The sequence below is a fragment of the Anguilla anguilla genome, chromosome 9 (assembly GCF_013347855.1).
Source record: "Anguilla anguilla isolate fAngAng1 chromosome 9, fAngAng1.pri, whole genome shotgun sequence".
NCBI lineage: Eukaryota > Metazoa > Chordata > Actinopteri > Anguilliformes > Anguillidae > Anguilla > Anguilla anguilla.
In genome coordinates, this window is record NC_049209.1 from 8,128,734 (window position 1) to 8,153,065 (window position 24,332).

General features: G+C 51.9%; 1 protein-coding gene across 1 annotated transcript in view; it reads right to left on the minus strand.

Annotated features, from left to right (window-relative positions):
- The window catches only part of LOC118235834 (breast carcinoma-amplified sequence 3-like), a 173,661-nt gene that overhangs the window by 74,553 nt on the left and 74,776 nt on the right, over positions 1-24,332 (minus strand). The window contains exons 17-23 of the mRNA XM_035433682.1: positions 21,707-21,751; positions 13,923-14,050; positions 13,468-13,633; positions 12,591-12,691; positions 7,839-7,939; positions 5,634-5,830; positions 5,403-5,500 (exon numbers count right to left, since the gene is read on the minus strand). Of these exons, the coding sequence (XP_035289573.1) occupies positions 5,403-5,500; positions 5,634-5,830; positions 7,839-7,939; positions 12,591-12,691; positions 13,468-13,633; positions 13,923-14,050; positions 21,707-21,751 (836 nt within the window). The remainder of the gene's footprint in view (positions 1-5,402; positions 5,501-5,633; positions 5,831-7,838; positions 7,940-12,590; positions 12,692-13,467; positions 13,634-13,922; positions 14,051-21,706; positions 21,752-24,332) is intronic.

The following is a 24,332-nucleotide window of genomic DNA, read 5'->3' on the forward strand; positions in this document are numbered from 1 at the left end:
CCCCTGTTACTGCACATCAGCCCCCCCCCCCACCCCACCCCACCCTCCCCAACCCCCACAACCCCCTCTGCCAGAGTCAGGACTGATACCGTGTGTCACGTCAAAATCAGTCTGTCAGTCGAGCCCCCGGTTCTGTCTGTGTGGATTAGCCTGACCTATTTCTGATCACCACCGTGACGTGTAAGAGAAGAACCCCACCCCCTCCGACCAAACACGCATTCAACTGATCCCAGACCTGCAGGTTCTAACCCTAACCCTAACTCTAACCCTGCTCCTGGAGATCTATCGTCCTGAGGGGTTTCACTCCAACCCTAACAAAGCAAGTTCAACAGCTGGAGATCTTGTTGAGCTCCTGTTGAGTAGAGTCAGGTGTGCCAAATTAAGGTTGATATGGAAACCTAACAGGGATGGTAGATCTCGAGGAACAGGATTGGGCAGCCCTTGTTCTATGGTGACCCCCTGATGATACCTCCACCCCGTTTCCTGGTTCTCACCCTATCACCTGCTACACTGCCCTGCTGTGATGGCAACAGCCTCCCGTTACTGTGGAAACGGGCATCTTAGGCTGAAGTGTGGTGATATTTCTGTGGTGCACAGTGAACAGCTCATCCTGAGGCGGGACAGACGTTGGGGGCAGGGGGGGTGGGGGTGGGGGTGGTGTGCAGCAGGAGGGGGGCAGTGAGGGGTGAGAGCGGTTTGGGGCCCGTCGGACGCCCTGGCAGCAGCGCGGGAGAGCGAGCCCACGCAGGCGAGGGGGGGGCGCAGCAGATGCCCGACGTGCTGGCGTCCGATCATCGGCTTCGAGCAGCAGCTGCTCCGCACGCCCCCCCGCCCCCCGGCGTTCTGCCGCCCGCAAAGGCTGCTGGGAAACGGCGAGCGGAGCGCGCGCGCGCCCGGCCCGACGCGCCGAGCCTCCGGACCGCGCCCTCTCGCCGCGCGGCGTCTGACGAGCAGCATGAAGACGTTATCGGCGGGGAAACGCTGACAGAGCGGACGACCCGCGTGCAAATTCAAACAGGACGCTCCGATTTTCACCGGTCTCCTCGAACCCGACGGGAAAAAAAACCGCACCTCAGCACGGCAGACGCGCGAGGAAGACCCGGGCGTCCGCCTCCCCGGGTTCCGTCTGAGGAAGAGGAATTCGGCTCGGGGGGGGGGGGGGGGGGGGGGGGGGGGCCGCGGGCCGTCTGCGATCGCTCAGGCCCGATTTCACGCGCGCGTCGGTCCGTGAGCCTCCAGCATGTGCTGAGGCCATTGGCCGTCTCTCTCTCCCAGAGGCGCGGTGAAAGAGGAAGAGCGGAGGAGAGGAATAAATCCAGGCGGCTGCCAGACCGTGCTGAATGCATTTGCTGTCGTGCCGGAGAGGAGAGGAAAAGGGGAGATGCCGCAGGAGACAGAGAGACAGAAAGACCCCGCCCTGAACCCCAGACACATGGCCGCCCGCAAGAATGCCGTCTTTCACGGCGGGGCCGAGGGGTGGACCGAGAGAACAAAAAAAATAAAATAAAAGTCCGAAATAAGCACCTAAATCCCACCTTTCGCATTATTCCGGACCCCTAGGGGTCAGCAGAAGAATGGGGCAGTGTGTGGGAGGCTGGGGGCGGGGCAGTGCAGGTGGCAGGCCGGGGGCGGGGTTGGGGGGGGTGGGGGGGGGTGGGGGGGTGCTGGGGGTCAGAGAGACGGGGCCCTATCAGCAGTGATTAAAAAAAAGAGCCCTTTATTGTGAATGAGCTCCCGCGGGCCTGAATGTGACCAGTATCTCCGACAACAAAGTGTCTTTATGAGCCGGCCAGGTAATTACAGGCCGTGGGTCAGGCCCCTCAGCCCATATCCATTACCATCGGATCTGCCCCAGCGCCGGGCCGGCCAACCCCCAGCGCCGGGCTGCCCGAGCCCCCAGCGCCGGGCCGCCCGAGCCCCAGCGCCCAGCCGCCCGAGCCCCAGCGCCCAGCCGGCCAACCCCCAGCGCCGGGCCGTCCGAGCCCCAGCACCCTGCCACCCGAGCCCCAGCACCAGCGCTGACCCGCCCGACCCCCAGCACCGGGCCGCCCGAGCCTGACCCACTGGGATAGGGGAGCCCCCGGAGCGCTCGGCCCTGTTCCTGCTGCCCCCCCCGGGCCCCGCCCCTCACTGAGCCAGGGAGACACACACACTTTCACACCTACTGCCTCTCACACACACTCACACACACTCACACACACTCTCACACACAAACACACACACTCACACACACATACTCTCACACACAGACACGCTCTCTCTCTCTCACACACACACACACACACACACACCTACTGCCTCTCACGCTCACACAAACACACTGTCTCACACCCACATACTCTCACACACACACGCAGACACACACACACATACACTCACACACATGCACAGTCTCTCTCTCTCTCTCACACACACACACACACACACACACACACTGTTGTTATTGTGACTGCTCTTATGGCCTTATTCAGAAGATTACCCAAACGTGGACTATCTACACACAAGTCATACTTCACGGGCACTTGCACCACCACACTGCCAGTTTATCCACGTTCATCTGGAGAGGGAAAAACATGACGGTGGAGAAGGTGGAGAGGCTGCTTACTGAACGGCAGCCAAATGAAAAACAACCCGACGGCCCCGTGGCCAATCCCGCGTCGGTTGGTCGCCGTAGCGTCAGGGGGACGGCCCGCCCGCCCCCCACCCCCCCCGCCCGCCCGCCCGCGCGCGCGCACACACGCGCTGATAAAAGGCCGTCGCGGTTCCTGGCGCTGGCGCTGGGAGATCCCCCGCCCCCGATAGCCGGCGGGGCCCGAGAGCGGCGAGCGCCCGCCGCGAACGCCGGCGGCTAACGGCGGGGTGTCCTCTCCACTCAGTCAAAACAAAACAAAATCAAAAGACGCCACCTCCTCTGCTCCCGCGCGCTCCGCTTTATCAACCGCCGTCTCCGCGCCCGGCAACAAAGCGCTGTGTCGTCTACGGCAACCGGGGGGGGGGGGGGGGGGTGGGGGGAGTGGGGGGTGAGGGGGGGGAGCGATAGCGGTATCGATAATGCGCCCCAGCGAGCCGCATTGATTCAGCGAAACTGAGACAGTGGCCTTAGTTCCGCCCCCGCCCCCCGCCCCCCCCCCAACCCACCCAAAAAAAATCACCAACCGCCCTCGTACCGCAGTGTCAGTGGGCCTGTGAGAGGCTCCCGGTCATAACCGCCACCCCCACCGCCAAACTCGGGGAGTATGGCATTTCATACGCCCCCCCTTCGCCCCCCCTGGCCCCTCCAGAGGCGACGGCGTCTTCGGACAGGGGAGAGTATCGCAGTCCCTCTCCCTGTACTGCAGCATCCTGCGCGTGTAAACACAGCAGGGCTGGCTTTCACCCCGGTCGATGCCATTAATGATGTGTAGGGTTCCTAATAACCCACGCGAGAGCGAAAAAGACTCGGTCGGTCAGAGACACTGTTACAGCCCCCGCTCTGGAGAAAAAAACCAGCGCTTTGGTCTCATAATGAGGCACAAAATCTTATTTTTTGTCGCTCAGTCAGAAAACATTAGCCTGTTATAAGTTGCTGTTTGTTTGATAAGTGACAACGTCTCACCCCACTGGCAAATCTTGAAATGAAAAGTGAAACTGCCTCACCACACTGGCAGTGTTTCTGCCTCCTTTAGTACGAAAAACGGAAGTGTAAATATAAGACTAAAGATACTTGTTGAGATGTAGAACTTGTTTATTGTTTTTCTCGCAGTGTGAAATCAGAGGTTGTCAGTAACCCGGGACCGTCCCACCTGCGTGCTCTCCGGGGGTGGGGGGGTGGGGGGGGCCTGTAGGATCGCGCAGTGAGCAGCAGGATCGGGGAGGAGTTGGGGAGGGGCTGGGGGGGGGCTCCGTAATCCCCGGGACAGACAGGCAGGCCCTCGCGGGCGGCCGTTTGAAGAAGGTAAAGACAAAGCGATGTGCGCTGATAAGAGGCGGCGCCAGGCCGGGCCTCAGACGCCGCGCGGCGAGCGATCGCACGCAGACTGATAAGGATCGGCCGTAAAAGCCAGCGGAGCCAGCGCCAGCACCGCTAACCTGGGGGGGGGGGGGGGGGGCAGGGGGGGCAGGGGGGTCCTGGTTCAAGCCAGGTAATAAAAATTTACAACCTGCGTTAAGGAAAACAAATGTGACAAGACCCCTCCCCCCCCCCCCCCCCCCCACCACCCAACGAGGCTGGGCTCCGTCTCCCCCCCGACGCTGCAGCCGGGGGGGGGGGGGGTTCGGGCCCGGTCACATGACCTGCGGAAGGAGCTTCTCGTTCTCGTGCTCCTTCTGTGTCTGTATCCACCTTGGATCTATACAATGATTAATTATTCATATGTGAAAAACAGAAGCTACATTTTGGGTCACAGCATCATTTGGACTGTCTGAGACTGTTGTCACCTCAATAACAGTCTCACACTGCTGTTACCCTACAATACTGCCCGTCAATGCTGTCACTTCCATCACACTGTTTAATTCTGCTGTTCTCTCAGCGTTGTTACCTCAATAATACTGTCCACACAAACCTACTGTACACCATTGAATATATACACAAAAGACCCACAGGCATACCATACATGACTGTGAATGGAGTCCAGGATACCAGCACAATGACAGGTTATCATAAGAGCCAAAGTGGTGTGCAGCAGTCTTATTCACATTAAGTGTTGGTAAATAAAAAAATAGCCTTATAACTTATAATTTTTTGAAATAAATGATTTTAATCACAGACCTTTCGATGAAGCGTTTCTGAAAAGGGCCCTTTTCTACGGAAGGAGTGACACGAACAGCACGATTTCCTCAGAAGCAAAAGGGCTTTAATTCAGTGGCTGTATCTCACATGCGACACGCGCAGACACAACAGCAGCGCTGTGGGCACTGAGGCCTCCTTTAAGAGAACAGCCGTGTGCCAGCGCTGATCGCTGCTGATTGGATTATCCTAGCGCAAAAACAGGATGAGAAATACGATAAGGCAGGTAAACAACAACAAACGAATCTAAAACGAGATTAATTTAATCTGACCCGAAGATCGAGAATAGGAAGTCTATTTATCCAATCATAAAGGGGTTATGTTCATAATATCTGTGTTCCGCGCCATGAAAAACCTCAGCTCCCGGAGAGCCATTTCCGCCCGGATCCCAGCATAGCAGGCGGAACTGACCGATTGTCTCACGACACCATTAAGCTAGCTTGCACAAACAAAACGGCGTAAAATGACGTATTTGTGGAGAAAACGAAACTCCGCATTGACTAGGACCGCTGAACACATCCCTCCCGGCCGAACTAGCCGAGTTGTTCGCAGACCAACGTCAACGAGGTCGGCTGCAATTGGTCTAAAATATCACGTGGGTGGCCCGCATAGCACAGCGGCGGGCGTCAGGCCCTACCTGCTCCGGGGTCCATGGCGCCGGGCAGACCCCGGCGATCCGCCACCAGCCTGGAGGACCCGGGCATGCTCACTGGCTCCGAGCGGACGGGCTGGATCCTGCCACGCAGAGCGAAGGAGCGGGTTAGCGCGCTGCGGCGCTACTAGCACTGTGGCCTTATTAGCGCTGCGGCGCTATCAGCGCTAACTAAAGGCTATGGGAAGCGCTAGCGCCCTGTTTAGCGGTTAGCACCTGAGGCTGTGCAGGTCCAGGTCGTCGGTGTCGAAGTCGAGCAGAGGCTGCTGGGAGTCCAGGCTGCCCTGGGACTGCAGCACGGAGGAGCTGGAGGAGATGACCGTGGTCTGGCCCGACGGGTGCAGCGTCTTGAACTGGAACTGGGGGCCCATCCACAGGCGCCGGTGGGGCCCCGTGTGGGTCACAATCTCAACCTACACACACACACGTATGCAAACACACACACACACACACACATACACACACACACACACGTATGCAAACACACACACACACACACACACACGTATGCAAACACACACACACACACGCATACACACATACATGCAAACACACACACACGCACACATGCACACACACGTATGCAAACACACACACACACACACACACATACATGCAAACACGCACACATGCACACACACGTATGCAAACACACACACACACACACACACGTATGCAAACACACACACACACACATGCACACACACGTATGCAAACACACACACACACACGTATGCAAGCACACACACACACACACACACATACACACAAATCAGAAATATATATACTGTAGAACTCACATCCATGAACAGGGTGAAATGAGCATTTTGTATGTTGAATGTATTCATCCGCACATTCTCACATACGGAATCAGGGCTATCTCTGACAGAAATATCTCGCCCATATCACACCAAATTTCACCTCAGCGAAATACCTACATTATCACAGACAGGAATAAATAATAATGTAGGTCTTGTACAAAAATGGCACTCAGACATTAGACAAATAAATAGCCATATCGTATTGGCATAAAACAATTATCACCGATTTGTTCCCCCTTTTATACCCAAGCTCTGTTTTGATTGGAGGAGCAGCGATGTCAGACTGAAACCAGGGCGCCGGCCTGGCTCCTCCTGTTTACCCCACCGCGGACTCGCACGCCGCGTCCCTGCCACAGCTGCGCAAAATTAGGCCACGGAAGGAGGAGGATCGCTGCGCTCTCTGCAGTTAACACCATCAGTGTTGCGTCGCCCCGGAGACAAACAGATGCCGCCGCCGCGTGTCGCCGAGGCGACGGCCAGATGTTCCCCCCCGGACCCCTCCTGTCGCCTCGCTCGGTGACACGCCGCGTCCGCTTCGCTCTGACAGCTCTCGATACCCCCCCCCCCCGCCCCCCGCGCCCCTCGCCACAGACGCCCCGCTGCAGGACACGGCCTTTTCACGCCAGGCCTCCCTTTGTTGACATAACATAAGTCAGAGACGTGGCCTTCCGTACGGATCGCCTTTAAAAAAAATAATAAAAAAATCATCCGGAAGGTTCAGCGGCGTTAGCCCAATAGCTGTCACGCTACGTTTTCATCACTTTAAAAAAAAATCTCGAATGCGGACGGACGGCAGCGGACGTCAAACGCCTGGACGAAAATGGCGGCTGCTCTCGCAGCGGCGAGGCCGCGCCGCTTCCTCTAGTTTTCCGCGAAGGACGCGGCCGAGCTGACAGAAGGAGCGCTGCGCGCGTCCGAAAGCGTGGCGGGAAAAAAAAAAAACCCTCCAGCGCAGTCAGAAAGGTCACACAACTAATGCAGCCGGCTGCAACGTTCGGATCAATCCAAATCCCTTAAAATGTTTTTAATGCTAATCTAATAAACCCCAAACCCAATTAAATGATAATGAAACCCGCAAGACTGCAGTAATGCAATTTATTCATCTTTTTATTTCATGTACTGCATGTTCTGGCCTGGAGACTATTGTACAACATGAGAGTGTTTTAATCAGCTGTGAGATGAATTCCTCAGCAGGTACCTCCAGTCACCTTTCGATGGTGTCAGGACTAATGCACAAAACAAAACTGAGAGGCAAGGAAGATAAACTCGTGCAGGTATCAATTAATTAGAAAACCACAACAAGACACAACATAAAAAAATCAAGAAATTAAGGCAATTTAGAAATAAAATAAAATAAAATTACTGAGGAAAGAACTAAACCAAGTCGGGCAAAAAAATCTAAACAACTGCACAACCAGAGATTCAGCAAAGCCTTCAAAAAGAAACACCCAGGTTGGTCTCAATTGTAACTGGGCATTGGGTTTCCATGTACAAAGCCCTGCTGTTCTTTCGGTGGGTGCTAAACGTGGTGGGTGGGTGTAAACAGGGCGTACGGTCAGTGTAAACGCGGCGGCTCTGGTGTGCCTGACTCTGTGCCCACCTGGGACAGCCACTCCTCGTCCTCCTGCCCGCTGTGGTCCGACGCCAGGCTGTCATACGACTCCTGCCTCGTGATGGGGCCGGGGCTTCCGGGGGGCACCACTGCGGGCACACACACAGAGAAACACGCGGGACGGGTTCATGTGTGAGCGTGTGCGTGTGTGTGTGTGTGTGTGTGTGTGTGTGAGTCTGAGCGTGTGTGTGTGTGTGTGTGTGTGTGGGTGAGCACATGTGTGTGTGTATATGTTTAAGAGAGAGTGTGTGGGTGAGCGCATGTGTGTGTGTATATGTTTAAGAGAGAGTGTGTGGGTGAGCGCATGTGTGTGTGTATATGTTTAAGAGAGAGTGTGGGGGTGAGTGTGTGTGTGTGTGTGTGTGTGTGGGTGAGTGTATGTGTGTGAGTCTGAGCGTGTGCGTGTGAGTGAGCGCATGTGTGTTTGAGTGTGTGTGTGTATATGTGAGAGAGAGTGTGTGTGAGCGTGTGTGTGTGTGTGTGTATGCGTGTGTGGATGAGTGTGTGTGTGTGTGTGTGTGAGTGAGTGTATGTATGTGAGAGAGTGTGTGTGTGTGTGTGTGTGTGTGTGTGTGTGTGTGTGTGTATGTGTGTGTGTGTGTGTGTGTGTGTGTGAGTGTGTGTGTGCGTGCGTGTGTGGATGAGTGTGTGTGTGTGTGTGCGTGTGTGAGTGTGTGTGTGCGTGCGTGCGTGCGCGTGTGTGTGTGTGTGTGTGTGTGTGTGTGTGAGTCTGAGCGTGTGTGTGTGTGTGTGCGTGTGTGTGTGTGTGCGCGTGTGTGTGTGTGTGTGTGTGTGTGAGTGTGTGTGTGTATGTGAGTGTGTGTGTGCGTGTGTGTGTGTGAGCGTGTGTGTGTGGTGAGAGAGACAGATGGAACTCTCACAGGCTTGAATAAGCAGGCGCTGGGAATGGAGTCGGGAGCAGAATGAGGCGCATGGCAGCATCGCTCAGGGCTACAGCAGCTTTTGCTGCAAATTTGTCTGATAGGAGAACAGGCAGTAAAGCTGTCAGGTTTTCATCTGGTGCACACGGGACAAGCTGATGTCTCTCTCTCTTTCTCCCTCCCTCCCTCCCTCCCTCTCTCCCTAGCCAGGTGTTGAGCCTGACTCGAGTGCGCTGAGGTGTCTCGGCCTGGTTTCCACGGCTCTCACCGCGGCCACGGTAACGGATACGGAAGCCTCCGGAGGCCAACGCGACCGGGCGCTCCTGCGCTTTTATTTTATCACTCCGCTCTCGTGCTCTTATTGTATCACAGCGCTCCCGCGCTCTTATTTTATCACAGCGCTCCCGCACTCTTATTTTATCACGGCGCTCCCGCGCTCTTATTTTATCACGGCGCTCCCGCGCTCTTATTTTATCACGGCGCTCCCGCGCTCTTATTTTATCACGGCGCTCCCGCGCTCTTATTTAATCACGGTGCTCCCGCGCGTGAGAGCCCAGGAGAGAGGTACGGGCGGGGAGTTCATTCTGAGGGGAGGGAGGGGAGCCCTGCGCCCAGGTACTTTGATTTCTCATGCGTTCCCTAATGGACAGGAACAAAGAGAGCCTGTGTTACTTATTAAATGCAATCTAGCAGCCCCCCCTCCACCCCCCCCACCCCCCTCCTGACCGGTCCTTCTCGCTCTCTGACCCCGGGGCACAATGGGCTGCTCACTAATGAATTATTGAAGTTTATTGATGGTCAGTTGCCGTGCGGATCGGGTTTCCTCCAGGCTGTCATTAGCCCTCCTGGCCTGAGTGGTGGACGGCGGCCGCGGCGGCCGGACGAGCCTGACGGAGGACGTCCCTGGCGCCAGAGGAGTCCGGCACGGCCCCGAGCCAGCGGTGCCCGGGCTACGAGCAGGCATCAGACCCGGCATCGACAACCCAGGGTTTACCTGCCGGTGCCGGGAAGCGCCCGTCGCCATAGGAACAAGGCGAGGGCGCCGCCCACCTCGGGCCCCCCTCAAACAAACTGCTGTTAAAAGTGCATGCTGAGAGACGGACATGCTCACCACAGAAACAGACAGGAAAATGGCGGCTGGAATGGCATTCTGGGTGCCAGGGGGTCCAGCGCAGGAAGGCAGAGTGCGTTAAAAAAAGGCGCGGTCAGGTGTCCCGTCGGACGCGCCACCGAAATAGCGCCCGGACGTCAGAACCGCCAAGGTCCCGGGAAAAGCCCCCAAAGCAGCCCAAAACAGACGCTCGCTTTTTAAAAAAGCCAAAGAGCGCAAAGACAGATTTTCAGGCTGGGGAAACCTGCGTTCTCGACTTTCGCCGTGAGTGAAAAATAAAAAAAGGCCTCCTTTGTGTCAGGGAGAGAGGACAGAAGGCAGTGTCTGTGAGGGGGGTTGGGGGGGGGGCGGGGGGTTTGGGGGCAGCAGGTAGGGGTCAGGGAGCAGTGCCAGGTATTGACTGAGTGACCCCAGGGCGTGTGGCTGATAAGGCCAGCCCTGCCACACTGCTGATGTTATCTTCAGCTGGGGAAGGGGGGGGGGGGGCACAGGAAGACCCCGGCAGACTGCCCCCCTGCTCCCCGATTGGCTGAAGTCTGAAGGGGCGCTGCAGCGTAAACGCGCAGACGGGACGGGCCCGGGGCCGGAGGGGTCCGGCGGCAGCGTCCCGCGGCAGCGCTGACCCCCGCACCCTGGCGCCTGGCCCTTCCTTCGCCCGCCCCAGTCCCGCGCAGACCATTAGGCCCTATCGACAAACGCACGAGAGGCGCTCCCCCAGGTTTCGGCCCTACAATTAGTGCATTACGGCAGGTGGAGGGGGAGGGGGGCGCCAAGCCAGGTCTGACCCCCCCCATCCACCCCCTCCCCCGTCCTGTCACACAGAGGAGCCGGCAGCAGCACTACAAGGTTAAATTATTCAGTGATCGCCTCTGTCTGCAGAAATTACACAGGCTGAAAGAGGTGTCTGAGAACACACTGCAGACAGCCACACAGACACAGGCCCTTTACCTTCCAGCAGGAGGAACATGTCCTGAATCTCAGGAACGAACAACGCGGGGCTGGAAACCTTAAACCCAGGATGGTAATCAGGAACAGTCCGTCCGGCCTGCGCCAAACTCCCTTCGAAGACAAGTTACACGTCAAAAAAAAAAGAAGCTAGCCCAAAAAAAAAAAAAAGCAATTTTTATGAAACTATAGCCGGCTATTAGCCTTACACGCGTCCCGTCCTGGCCCGGGACGTGCAGGGCGGGGCCCCCCGGCCTAAAAGCGTATCCGCTGGCCGGGGACGGGCCCTTATCTGGCCATCGTCGGTGTCCTGTGCTCTTATCGTCTGGCGCGGGGGGGCGTGGCAGGGCTCCCGGCCTGGCGCAGGGGGGGACGGGGGGGGACGGGGGGGGACGGTGCGCCGGGGCGGCCGCGCAGATGGACAGGTGGAGATAGCGGCCGTCAGAGTGGCGCCAGCGCGGCTTTTATCGGCCGTGACCCCCCGCGCGTCCGCCCGCCGCATTTTTAATGGAGCCCCCCGGGTCACCCAATACGCAGCCGCGGACGCGCGCTGTCAATCAGCCGGCTGTCCCGCCCCCTTCCACCTAAAAAAAAACCCTGTGGCCACGCCCCCTCCCCTCCTCCCCCCCCCTCCCTGAGCTGTCTTGCTCTCTTCCCCAGGCTGGCGTCCACCTGATACAGGAACGGGAAGCGGAGACGGGCGGTAACGTTTGTGTTCGCGGGGCAAGGTGAGCCTCCCGCCATCGCCGAGCCTTTCGGCTCCGCCGCGACAAACAGCCATCGGGGGGCTCGACTGTCCCGCAAGATGTCCGCCCTCCGGTACCGCTCCGGCTCGGTCCGGGTGAGGCGCCGCGGTCGCCGCGACAACGCCGCCGGCGGACGCGGCAGCGGCCCTGGCCGCGCGTTTGCGAGCGGTGTCACCCGCGCGTGTCGACTTGACCCCGATCTCTTGGTGGCGAGGGGTTCATTTCCGCTAAACAGCTTTGGTGGACGGAGCGCTGAAGCCTCACGCTTAATCGGACACGGATGCCGCCGCTCGCTGCACGCTCGTTAATTTCGTCCCCCTCGTTAACGTATTCACCCCGCGTGCACACGCCCAGTGCGCCGTCCCTCATCACAATACGGGATTCTGAGCGTCAGACGCGTTAAAAGCTCTGATAACTAATTCAGCTGTAATACCCACCCCCCCCAACTCCCTCACGCCTTCAGGAAGCAGAGTCCTGCAGGAACTAGGCAGAGCACGCTGCCTGCAGGACTCAATGAGCTAATCACAGATCTGCGCTTGTTATGATGCGTCTAACGCGGTGATGCGCACTTCAGGGAGGGCGTATTCCTTGCCTGGCCGTCCGTGAGCAGCGTGACCCCCCAGGTGGCTCCTCCTCCCCACACTGGTGTTAGCTTCAGCGCTCTCCTCCCGTTGCGTTCCTGCGTTCAGTGATGTTCAGTCAGAGCGCTCGCTAATTGGCTCTATTCGAGCGCCGCTGGGTTAGTTCCATATCGCGGCGAAATGAGTGGAGACGTCCGTTCCAGAGAGCGAAACATGAAACAAGGACTCAGTTCAGGCCTCAAATGTTGAAGCACTTCTCTTTTTTTGTATTTTGAGGGGTGCAGAAAGGGAGAGAGAAAGAGAGAGAGAGAGAGAGCAACTCCCTCTTAGTAAGGGCCCGGCTTGGTGTGTGTTACCAATAGCATAACAAAAACATCTCCCACAGAGAATAAACAACAGAAATCAAAAATGATATTCTCGCCACACAGCACCAACCTGATGTGGACCCACACATACATACACACACACACACTTACTGCCAGCCAGTAGGTACTGGTAGTGCTGCACCAGGTCTGATGCCAGCACCAGGGGATGGTTGGCGCTGAACGGTGGCTGCAGCTCGTTCCAGTGCGGCGTCCTACTCCAAACAAACACAGAAATCACGTTAGGGAGCGAGCATCACAGGGCCAGGTGTAAGGAGCAGTCACTGTCCTGCTTCTATGGGCTGGACACCCCAGGTCCTTCTCAAACTCCACAACAGCAGGACTCATGGGAAAACATATACTGGTGGAATACATTACACTGCATAACACTACTATTCATCTCAAGCCTCAGCAAAACTCAGCATTCTTCATTGATATATTTCAGCCATGTACTCTTATGTGTTAACGCCCTTCACTAAAGCCAATCAGCCTTCTGTCTCTGTGAGCGTAACTCTGAGGTCAGCAAATCCAGTGGTGCTGGAGAAGGCAGGACCAAATATCCTGGGTCAATAACTGGGAGCCAAGGGGCGGAGTATTCAGAGGGTGGGGCGAAGCATTAAGAGGGTGGAGGTGCGGCATTTGGAGGGTGGGGGAGGGTGGAGGCGGGGCATTTGGAAGGTGGGGGAGGAGCAGTTAGAGGGTGGAGGCGGGGCACTCAGAGGGTGGAGGCGGGGCATTTGGAGGGTGGGGGAGGAGCAGTCAGAGGGTGGAGGCGGGGCATTTGGAGGGTGGGGGAGGAGCAGTCAGAGGGTGGAGGCGGGGCATTTGGAGGGTGGGGGAGGAGCAGTCAGAGGGTGGAGGCGGGGCATTTGGAGGGTGGGGGAGGAGCAGTCAGAGGGTGGAGGCGGGGCATTCAGAGGGTGGAGGTGGGGCATTCAGAGGGTGAGGGCGGGGCATTCAGAGGGTGGGCACAATGGCAAGCTGGCAGTACCTGGCCAGGGTCCAGCTGGCCCGGGGGCAGGTGCTCAGCTCCAGGGGCGTGTCATCACCAATCTTTTGGGCCGTGCTGATTGGCCGGGGCTCCAGAACGTGCTCTACCAAGTTACCATAACAACTGAGGATGTAGAGGGAATCCACCACTGCTTGCTTGGACTGGTCTTAATGGCAAGAGAGGGGAGAGCATCATAGGTGACATTGGCTTACGTCATACACTCATCCTCCATTTTCATACAGTCGGGCAACTGCCATAGGAATCCAGTCAGAATGTGATAAAATACTATACATACACCCCATCGACAACAAAAGGGTTAAAGAAAAGGAAGGAACTCATATTTTTTCATTCCGTATTTGGAATTGTATCAAATCAGATTTGGGTTGGTTTAATTTGGGCCTTAATGGTCCAGTACACGCAGTTCTGGCATGTGTGTCGGGGGGTGGGGGGCTGACCTTTCTCCCTCTTGGTGTTGGGATTGGTGAGGAACCAGGAGCGGGACGAGGCAAAGATGGCCGCCACGCAGAACTCCCCTCCGGAGGACTTGCTGGGGGAAACGTGGGGAGGAGTCGGCTTGGCTTTGCTTTGGAGAGAAGCACAGACAGCGGACTGTTACCATGTGACCCTGAAGCCCCGCCCATCAGGGCCAGCACTCACAGACCCCATTCCACCGATCCAATGACAGCACAACGTGGACATGACACGCAGAACCACACTGTAAACCATGGGGAACGAGCAAACCGGATGCAACATTTATTTCAGTTACGAAATTATTTTGTATATTCACCATGCATTTCATCCATCAATCCATCCATTAGCTATACCCGCTCATCCCGGGCAGGGTCGCGGGGGGGGGACACACACTCCATTCACTCACTATTCACTCACACACTCATACCTATGGGTAATTTAGAGTCTCCAATTAGCCCACCTGCACGTCTTCGGACTGTGGGAGAAAACTGGACTACCCAAAATAAAACTCACATGGAGACATGGGGAGAAAATGTAAGCTCTACACAGAAAGGCCCAGGACCCAGGACCTGCTTGCTGTGAGGCGACAGTCTACTGTGAACCTCTAGACTAATGACTCCAAAAGCTAATTGGAGTCAGGTGTTCCAACCAATGAGATGAGATTGGAGATGTGGGTTGGAGGTGCCCTACCTTATAAAAAAAAAGGCACACAAAGTTTGGTTACAGACAGAGTCTGCTCTTCTCAAGAAAGATCTATTCACAGGAGCCATGTCCTGATCAAAACAATAACCTTAAAATAAAAACTGTAGAGATGCATAAAGCTGGAAAAGTATATCTAAAGGTCGGTGCTCACCAATCCACAATAAGACAAGTGTTCTCCACAAATAAAGGATTTTGTACTGTTGCTATTCCCCCTGGGAGTGGGTATCCTGCAAAGATCGTGGCAAGAGCGCAGCGTACAACGATGAAAGTGGTCTACGGTACCCTAGGATAACGGCAAAGGACCTCTCTAAAGACTTTTCATGTGTCCACTATAAGAAAAACACTAAACGAGAATGGTATTCATCGGAGGACTGCACGCAGGAAACCACTACTCTCCAAAAAAAAAACATTGTTGCCTCAAGTTTTCAAAAGACCACCTGGATGTTCCACAGAGCTTCCGGGACAATGTTCTATGGGTAGATGGGATGAAAACCTGTTTTGCAGAAATCCACTGCGCTGTTTTTTTGGAGAAAAAAGCATGGCTTTTTTTTCAACACCAAAACCTCATCCCAATTGAGAAGCACGATGGAGGCAGCATCATGGTTCACGCCTCAGGGCCCGAACAGCTTGTAATAATCGAGGGAACAAGGAAATCAAAATTATATCAAAAAATTTTACAAGGGAATGTCAGGGTAGCGGTCTGTCACCTAAAGCTTGGTCAAAGTTGGGTGATGCCAGAAGACAATGATCCAAAACACATGAGTAAATCAACAACAGAATGGTTTAAAACCAAAGAAAATTAATGTTTTGGAATGGCCAAGTCAGAGTCCAGACTGTAACCCAATTGAAATGTGGCATGACCTGCAAGAAATTTGAGAAGTATCAATGAACTGAAGCAGTTTTATAAGGAAGAATGGTCTAAAATTCCTAATAACCATTTCGCAAGTCTGATCGGCAGCTATAGGAAACATTTGGTGGAGGTTATTGCTGCTAAAGAGGTCCTACCTGTTACTAGATACAAGGGTTCACAAACTTTTTCCAGCCTGAACTGTGAATTTCTAGACAATGTGTTCAATAATGACATGATAAGTGCAATTAATTGTGTGTTACTAGTTTAAGCAGAATGCGTTTGTCTATTATTGTGACTTACTGTACATGAAGATCGGACCACATTAAATGAGTAATTACTGCAGAAATTCAGGTAGTTCCAAAGGGTTCAAAAACTTATGCTGGTGACTGTATGTTCAGTTTTCAGCCAAACAGTGAGTTTTAAGAATGTTGCATATTCAATGATAATGTGATTGTACTGTAATTTGCTAGAAGTGGACTTATTGAGCTGATTTGAGTCCAGTCCCTTTTCTCTATTTTCTGCACATCATTTACGCCGCTCAATAGCTTACTTAACCTTTTGAGTGTGTGCGCGACTCAATTTCGTTAACTCAAACGTACCACATGCTACCCTCTCCATAGCTTCTGAGTCTCACTCTACGCCTTTTAAAATCATATCGGGTCATTGTACATGCCAGAATCCCTTTTTTTTTTTTTTTTTTTTTTATGAAACCCGATACACAAAAAGGCTCTTTGCTGTGATTGGGGCCCATATGGAATTGATCGCGGAACAGTAGCAGGCTGGTATTACTGTCCGGTGCAGAACATGTCCAGACTGGAAAAAAAAAACCCCGCCTTTCACATTCGAGCCATGAAAGTGGATTTGAAATTGGAAATACGGTATGACACAACCGCTCCCCAGAGGGGGGCCGGGGGGGGGGGGAGGGGACACGGCTCGGCAGAGCGGGGTCACGGTCCGCCCCGGCTCCCGCCAAAGCGCACGCCGAATTAAAAATAACCCACCGACGAACGAAAGTGGCGCATACACACACCCTACGGATCAGGGTTTACAACCCCCCCAAAATCCCTCCTTTTGTAACTACGCAAAAGCATAGATGCGAAGCATTGCATCATCGGGCGAAATTCCTACGTATCGCTTTCTCCTCCTCGGGAACGGGGGGAAACGCGAGCCCACGCCGCTCCGCCTTCGCGGTCTCCGGCCGCTAATTCCGCGCGACGAAGCTCGGCGTCGGAACCCGCGCGTCAACGCTTGGTGCCGTCGAGCGGGGGGCCGGCTCCTCCCCCCACCCCCCCGCTCGGGCCCGGCCCGGGGACAGGTGTGGAGTGACCCGGCGATGCACCGAACTCTCCGCTCCCCGGCTTCCCTTTAAGCTGTCACCGGGACCTCGAGCTGCTCCCCGGACGCGGGGCGGGGGGGATCCGATATCTTTGCTCAGCTGTCGCTATTCTGAGGGATGTTTTGGCAAAATCCAAGAGCAAGAGTCGCTGGCTCGTATTTATTAGCGTTGGAAGGAGGGGCCGGTCCAGACAGCCAAATGTCTACTGTAAAGCCCCCGCCATGTGGTGAGATGAGGAGATAGCGGCTTGTCAGGAGGCTGCTTTCTCTCACGAGCACTCCCCCGTTCCCCCCCGTTCCCCTCCCCCCCTCCCCGCTCTCCTGCAGCCAGGCCAGGAGACACAGCGCTAACCAAACACTCCAGGCTAAAACAGGATGTGGAGAGTTCAGTAAGTGCAACACACCACTTCCTCTTTCTTTCAATTTCCTAAATTACATTCACATATCAAAGCACTGCTGATATGAAGGAGATAGGGGTTAGAGTATCCTTGATAGGAAGAACTTCACATGCCCTTGTTCTTTCAATAATACACTCCCCCACTCCAGATGAGGAGGAGGAGGAGGAGGAGAAGAAGGGGAAGGAGGAGAACGAGGAGAAGAGAGGGAAGCGGGACAAGAAGAAGTAAAGACGAAGAAGAAAGAGGAGAAGGCGAAAAGAAAAAATCTGGGGATTCAAAAAAAAAAAAAAAAAGGCTATAAAACTTTTGATGCAGTTTGAGGCTTGGAGAAACCGAATGTGATTACCAGTTTCATTGTGTGGGAGTTCAATGAAAGACCTTTTTGGGGGGAAGAGGGGTTTATTTAATCCGTAAATTACTGATGGACCCTCGCTTTATACCGTTAACCCTGAAAGCTATTTAATCCGTAAATTACTGACGGACCCTTACTTTGTACTGTTAACCCTGAAAGCTTGTGGTCACCTGGATTCAATAACCAGGGGAGGGGGTGGACTCCAGGTTCCAGAATAGGTTAACATTAATTTAAATAATGTCTCACTCTGACACACTACACCACACAGCGATCCAAGCGGCACAAAAAAGAAAAGCCTTTTTTTTTTCCTGTCCCGTGTTGTTTTTGGACCGAGATCTTTTGAATAGCGGCTCCAGAAATAACACAGCTTACCCGTTACATTTTATGGAACACATAAAGCGGTAAGTCCAGCTACAAATTACGATGCAAAACCACTTATGACGAGGAAAATCCAAACACCACTGAGAGAGAGAGAAGGAGGGGGAGAGAGAGAGAGAGAGAGAGAGAGAGGGAGAGGAAAAAAAACAACAGAAAAATGAAGGGAGACCACAGCAGCTTAATGTAATACAGCAGATCTGGCCTGGATTCTGGCACTGCCACCCCGGCTGGGCTGACAGCTTCCCCCTGATCCCGCTTTACATGTCCCGGGCCCCTTCCCATGATGCTCTGCTCCATCCAGCCTTAAGCCTGAACCGGACGCCTTCGGTCCCGATCCACCACTGCGACTGCAGTCTCACGCTCCGCCCTGGAACCCGAAACCGAGTTTGAACACTCGCGTTAAGTTTCCCCAAACCTCTCTACGAGAGCTCGGTTACGGTAATAAACATGGCCGCACGTCAGAGAGGACGAGCCACTTTGGGATGCATTAAGAGCAAAAAAGGTTGAATTTGTTGTTGAAAATTGTTGCTTTCTTTTCGGTCTCACAAAAGGGACCAGAAAGTGCCGACGTTTCTACCCAGACGTAGTCTGACAAATGAACTGTGACCTCTACCAACACACCACCAGTTTATATCATAATGGAAACCAAAGCTCACAAGGTCATAAAAGGCAAAACGCAAATTCATGCTGCCTGCACAGCATGAACTCCAGTCGCTGGAGTCAGCCTGCGTTTCCTAGGTTACTGCGGCAGATGCGCCCCCTACCTGCTCACAAAACTTTTGCAGGTTACCAACTGTCATCAGCGAGCCATGCGGCTATCCTCCAACAGGCGCTAGCTCTCCTGTGGTACACTGTGCAGCTTCTGGAGTGAAAAGTCGTCACTGACTTAGGGGAGTGTACACAACTCACTCAACCACGAGTGGTTCTCAAAAACCATTAATAATTGGCTAATATTTAAAAAAAATAAAATTAGGAACAGTATTTATTTTTAAAAATCTGAAGTACAAAACAATTGAACGAGAATGCTACTGTACAGCAGCTAAAGCATTTGATGCATGAACAGCAGCAGCATTTAGTGAAGACCAACAAACTGCTTGTCTGTCATTATTCACCTTCAAGTTAACAATCAAGTCACTTGACAGAGCAAAATCTCTTTTTCTCAACGAAACAGTTCAATCTGTGAGGTTTTCCATCAATGGACTGCGGCCCTGTAGCCCCTGTGTGCATTTCCATGGTGGAAGCGATAGGCTTAAGTTTAGCTTGAGTTTGCAGTAAATAAATTCATTTAAGCTGGCTGCTGTCAAGACACCCGAAAGCATTCGAGCAGCAATGCACAAATACAGCCGGGCTAAAGCTATTCACCATATGCTTAATATATATACCGGTACATATCAATTGAGCCGCTGTAATACCAGCCTCAAAAGGCTTTAGTATGGGGAGAAATCCCTCTGTGTCATAATCATTATTTCACTGGAGCCATTCCAAAACAGTGCATGTGAGCCATACATTAATGACAGTTATTCTGGAGCAGATTCCTGTACAAACAGTCCAGCTCTGCATTAGCTATTAACTCAGGAAAGCAACCTTTTCTCCTTACACCTCATCATACTGTAATTGCACTGTGAAACATACTTATCTGTGTGTTTTTATTACAAATAACCAGTTTCGTGGCTTGTCATGCAGTTTAGAGCAGCAGTTAATAATGTACTCGTAGAAAGGCACAATTGCGGTCTAGTGAAAAGCCACCTGGGTAAAAAGGAGAAAATTTAAGGAATAAAATATGAAAATTGCATATCACTATATCTGCTTTCCACTTCCCATTAATATGGGACGATAACATCTGGGGAAAAGGCAGTTTAAACTAAAAAATGATCGCAATTAATAACAGGAAAAAAGCAATGGCGTGCAGCAAAGTACCTGTTTTTAAAAACTTTTTTTTTTTTACGATAATAACGAATGCCCGTAAAGTCAAATCCTCGTATAGAATAATGGAACATTTACGGGGGATTGTGGGGTTTAACTTCAATTAAAAATGTCAAATGTTCTCCACAGAGCCACAGAGGAAGAGGAAACCCAAGCTTCGATTCTTCCCTGCACGTGAAGAGAAACACACGCACTTCATTCTGCACAGTGTGTCAACACGGGAAACTCAAGAAAATGACGGAACAGAGAAGAGAAAAAGAAAAACTAATTTAACTGAAATACTCAATCATTTATACATAAGTGATTCTGTCATAATGGGATTTCTTTTAAAAGGCTGTAAGCGTCTTATTACACAAAGAAGTAGGGCCAGGAACTTAGCGTCACTCCCCCGGAGTAGTGAAAGAGGTCAACTGCGCTGGATCTCTTTACCAAGGATAACGTTAATGTCCTCGCTGAAAGCGATACATTGTCTGCGGTGTATGCTTTTTTTTAAGAGACAAAAAGAAGATGAACATTAATAAAATTGTTTTCACGGAAGATGAAAGCAGGGAGTTACTTATCAGAAAACGTGCCCTCGCTGAAATTTATTACCAGATATGCGCACGGTTTAATGAAGATACTTTCCTGTTTGTTTTTAAGAATGATTATTCATTTCGTAAGAGCTTAAAGTTTCTAAGAACTTTTTGATCATCAAAGAAAAGGATCTTTTTTCACCCCAACTTTCGCTATTACAGCCTCCACAAATCCACGCTTCCAAACTAAATGTATACTTTTTGGGATTTATGCCGCATCTTAAAAAGTTTTTTTTTTCTTCTCCCCCCTCTTTGTACTCTCTGTTAACATTCGGTGGAACTTCGTGGGATTTTTCTGCGGTCGTAAAAAGGCTAGTTTCTCATTACGCTTATTAACCATACGGATTATAAAATTGTCACATTAAATTAAAGAGCAAGAAACAATGGATCTCCAGAGCCACATTAAAGGCAGCGCAAACGGTCCAGACGGGCATGTCTGAGTGTGGCCCGGAGAGCGCTGCGTACACACAAAAACGTACTTCAGTGACGCCGCCAAAGACGTCACCGCAGGCTGCGAAATCATAATGAAAACAACGTGAATCTCGAGCGCGCAGCGATGTTGCTCTTAAACAAACAGCGTTTGTGCTCGAGCGAGGACAAGGGCGACACAGGATGGCGGAGGGCCACCCCCGCTCGCTCATCCAAAGCACCGCTCAACGAAAACCGCGAGAGCAGGCCGCTGGCCCAACGTCCCGTCCCGAGCGACCCCGGGTCCCGGCGCTTCTGGGACACGCGCGGTGCCGTGACCCAGCAAAACCTGCGTTTTCACATCGAAAAGGTGCGTTCTCACACAGGGGCAAGGGCGATTAAAAACGCTAAGCTAAAAATGCTTTTAAGAAAATGGAATTCCCATACAAATTAAAACCAAACATATAGTTTATTAAATTACTGTAAACCCAAGTCTGTCATGACAGTGATAAAAGTTATTTAGCAATGCACCCCACAAGTATCACAATACAACATGTACATCCAATTACAACTTGCAATCACTGAAATATTCTATTTAAATAAACAATGAACAGAATGACTTTGGTACTCTGACAAGAGAATAACATTAAAGAGCTGGAACTGTCACCAACATAATGAGAGGAAATGCATGCAAATAAAAAAATAAAGCATTTCCATGGTGTTCACTCATGGATGCCAGAACAAAACAGACCAAATAAGCTCAAAATACTGAAGAAAGGATGAATGTAGTGGTTTGCTGAAGCGAGGACAAAGCATTGCATGCTGGGAGTGAACTGGAAAAAAAACTCACCACGGAGTTTTAATGGAAAAACATCCTGCCCCAAAGAGGTAGGGTCTTCATGAAGGAAGAGAGATACACAGAAATAGATTGAAAATCTGTTATTATTCAATCAGTTGTTCATACAGCTAAAATAAAACATTTGCACTTTGCAAACATTTGTTAATGTGTAACAGCACATGACACACAGAGCATGTTTATTTTGGAGGGTCGACTGGTAGTAAATTTTAAGGAACTAAAAACATTTCACTTTCAACTGAAAACGGAAAGGCAAAAAAAAAATGGTAAAAGGCAGTTCCTGTGAGAAAGAACAATAATGATATAATTTCTGGGAAAATGAGTTCTCTGCATTCTCTTCCTAGACGGTGTGAGCACCCAAGTGTAAATTGGGTTGGGAAAACAGAAAAATGCAGTGCTCTTTATTTCCATTCACTTTCGTTACCAAGATAAATGTGTTAGTGAAAGAGTGTGCGTTCCACAAGTTTTAAAGGGTGAGGGCAAACTAAGGCTACTGTCTTTATGAGTCACACTTTGGTCTTCGAAGAAAAGTTAGAATGTTATAATGAAAAGGAAAACAGAAGTATGGAAAAAGCCAGACAGACACTTAGGTCCAGATCAATCTAACCACAGTGCCCTTTGTCCTCAACACATTTAACCAAGAGACTTTTTTTTGGCTCTCTCACAACCATCTGAATTGTAAGTTCAGTGAAATTAATGTAAAAACGTATACAAGAACCTTAAAACCAGACAAAAACACAAGTTGCTCAAAGCAACAGACTGTATTGTGGTTATAAAGATGCTAGGCCTCAGTATTAAGGCTGACTAGAAAATATCTAGAACCTCCAATAAAGCACTTTTCTTTGGTTTTATATTCCAACTCTTGCTGCTTGTTAACTGCTGTGCGAGTCTATTCATGAGTTTACCAAAAGTTTCCGACCCTAGTGATAAGCACAGTCCTGCACATAGCTTGTGTACAGTTGACGTTACAGCTAGCTTAAATTATAGCAATAATGGGGAGTGATCTGGAATTCAGTGCCTTCTGGGGAAAAGTGATTATTTATTGTGAAACCTCAGTGGTATGGCAGTGTTGTGCTGTTTCAATTCAAAACTGAATTTAACAGAACAACACAGGTGAATCATTCCAGCAAAATATTCAGTTTAACTGCAGATGTGCTACTGACAAAATAAAAAAAAAAACAAGCAGTGCTATTAGCTGAATACTGCCTCCAGTGGTAGAACCATAAAACCTTCACTGAAAGAGAATGTTAAATATTATTCAGTTTGAAGGGTAAATTGGGATAGTTTGGTCAGACACAGAAGTCATTTCTAAAACACCAGAAAGTGCAATCACTGAACATGTGAGATAATATGGCTTTATTCATTATACGGCCAGTGCAGCCCTGAAACACTGATGTTGTTAGCCCCACCCATCTGTGCTACTGCGTCACACAGGTGACACTATAAGTCACACAGGCGTCCTCACCTCAGGTAAAAAGCAATGGCCTGCAGCGTAGACAGGGTCCAATACACACTGCCGCCGACAGCACTGGCAACGTTAACAGAGGGAGACTCAAACACAGGACCGGACCGAACGCACAGGGTGACATCAGACCCTGTCCTCAAGCCTCAAGCCCCATACACAAGCTCCGCCCACTCCCTGACCAGGCTCTGACCCGCTTTCTTATTTCGCGGGTCAGACAGCGGCCTTACGGGGCTGGGCTCAAGCTCGTCAACAAAGCCTCTAAGTAATTTCTAGAAGAAACTCCAGCTAGCAGGGGAGGGCTCGGTACAGCGAAAGGGAGCGAGAATACTTTTAAAAAACTTTAATCGCCAAAAAAACATCCAGTGCGACGTCGTCGTGTCTCCTCACAGTCGGCCTCGTTTCAAAGCCGTCGCATTTATAAACGTGGCGACTGGCGCAAATGATTTAGCGTGTGGCATTTCACACAGCGACCCAAGCCCCATCTCCCCCCCAGCACACCCGCGGCTCTTAAAACTATTTCCACACTTATTATCCCGTCATGAGACAATGGCCGAAGAGCCGATTGCTTCCTGTGTTGCGCTAATCTCCGCACTGCGGAGTCGAAGGGATTGCCCTCAACTTCCAGCAGCATTAGTCCCCGTTTCAGTCCTATTGCTGCCAGCGTTTTCGTGCGGATTTCCTTTTTCTGTTTTTTTTTTTTTGATGGTCATTTTTTAAATTTCGGCGCACTGTCGTAGCACTGTACACGCGCAGCACAGCGCATGCGTTTCAGCAGGACTTTAGCACTGACAAATGAAGTGCGTCTGAACGCGACGCACGCAGACGCAGGCGCAGATGAGTCTCATCGACACACAGATGAGTCTCATCGACACCTGCATCGCGAAGCCTTCGAACCACATTCGTAATTCGTAATCACATTCGCGATTGCGTTAGTAATCGTAAGTTTTACCATTGCACCAGCACTACTGTTATTATGACTGCCTGTGTGTTCGCCATTCCTGATTGGCCAGTCCGCGCCACGCCGCTCTCTGGTCTCCCCTCTTGATGTGGGCTGACGGCTCGAACTCCTGAGTACGCACGCCACTCCTCACACGCAAACACAGACGAAACCCTTGCTGAATGGTGTGGTCAGGACGCTGCCCTGTGAAGTGGATC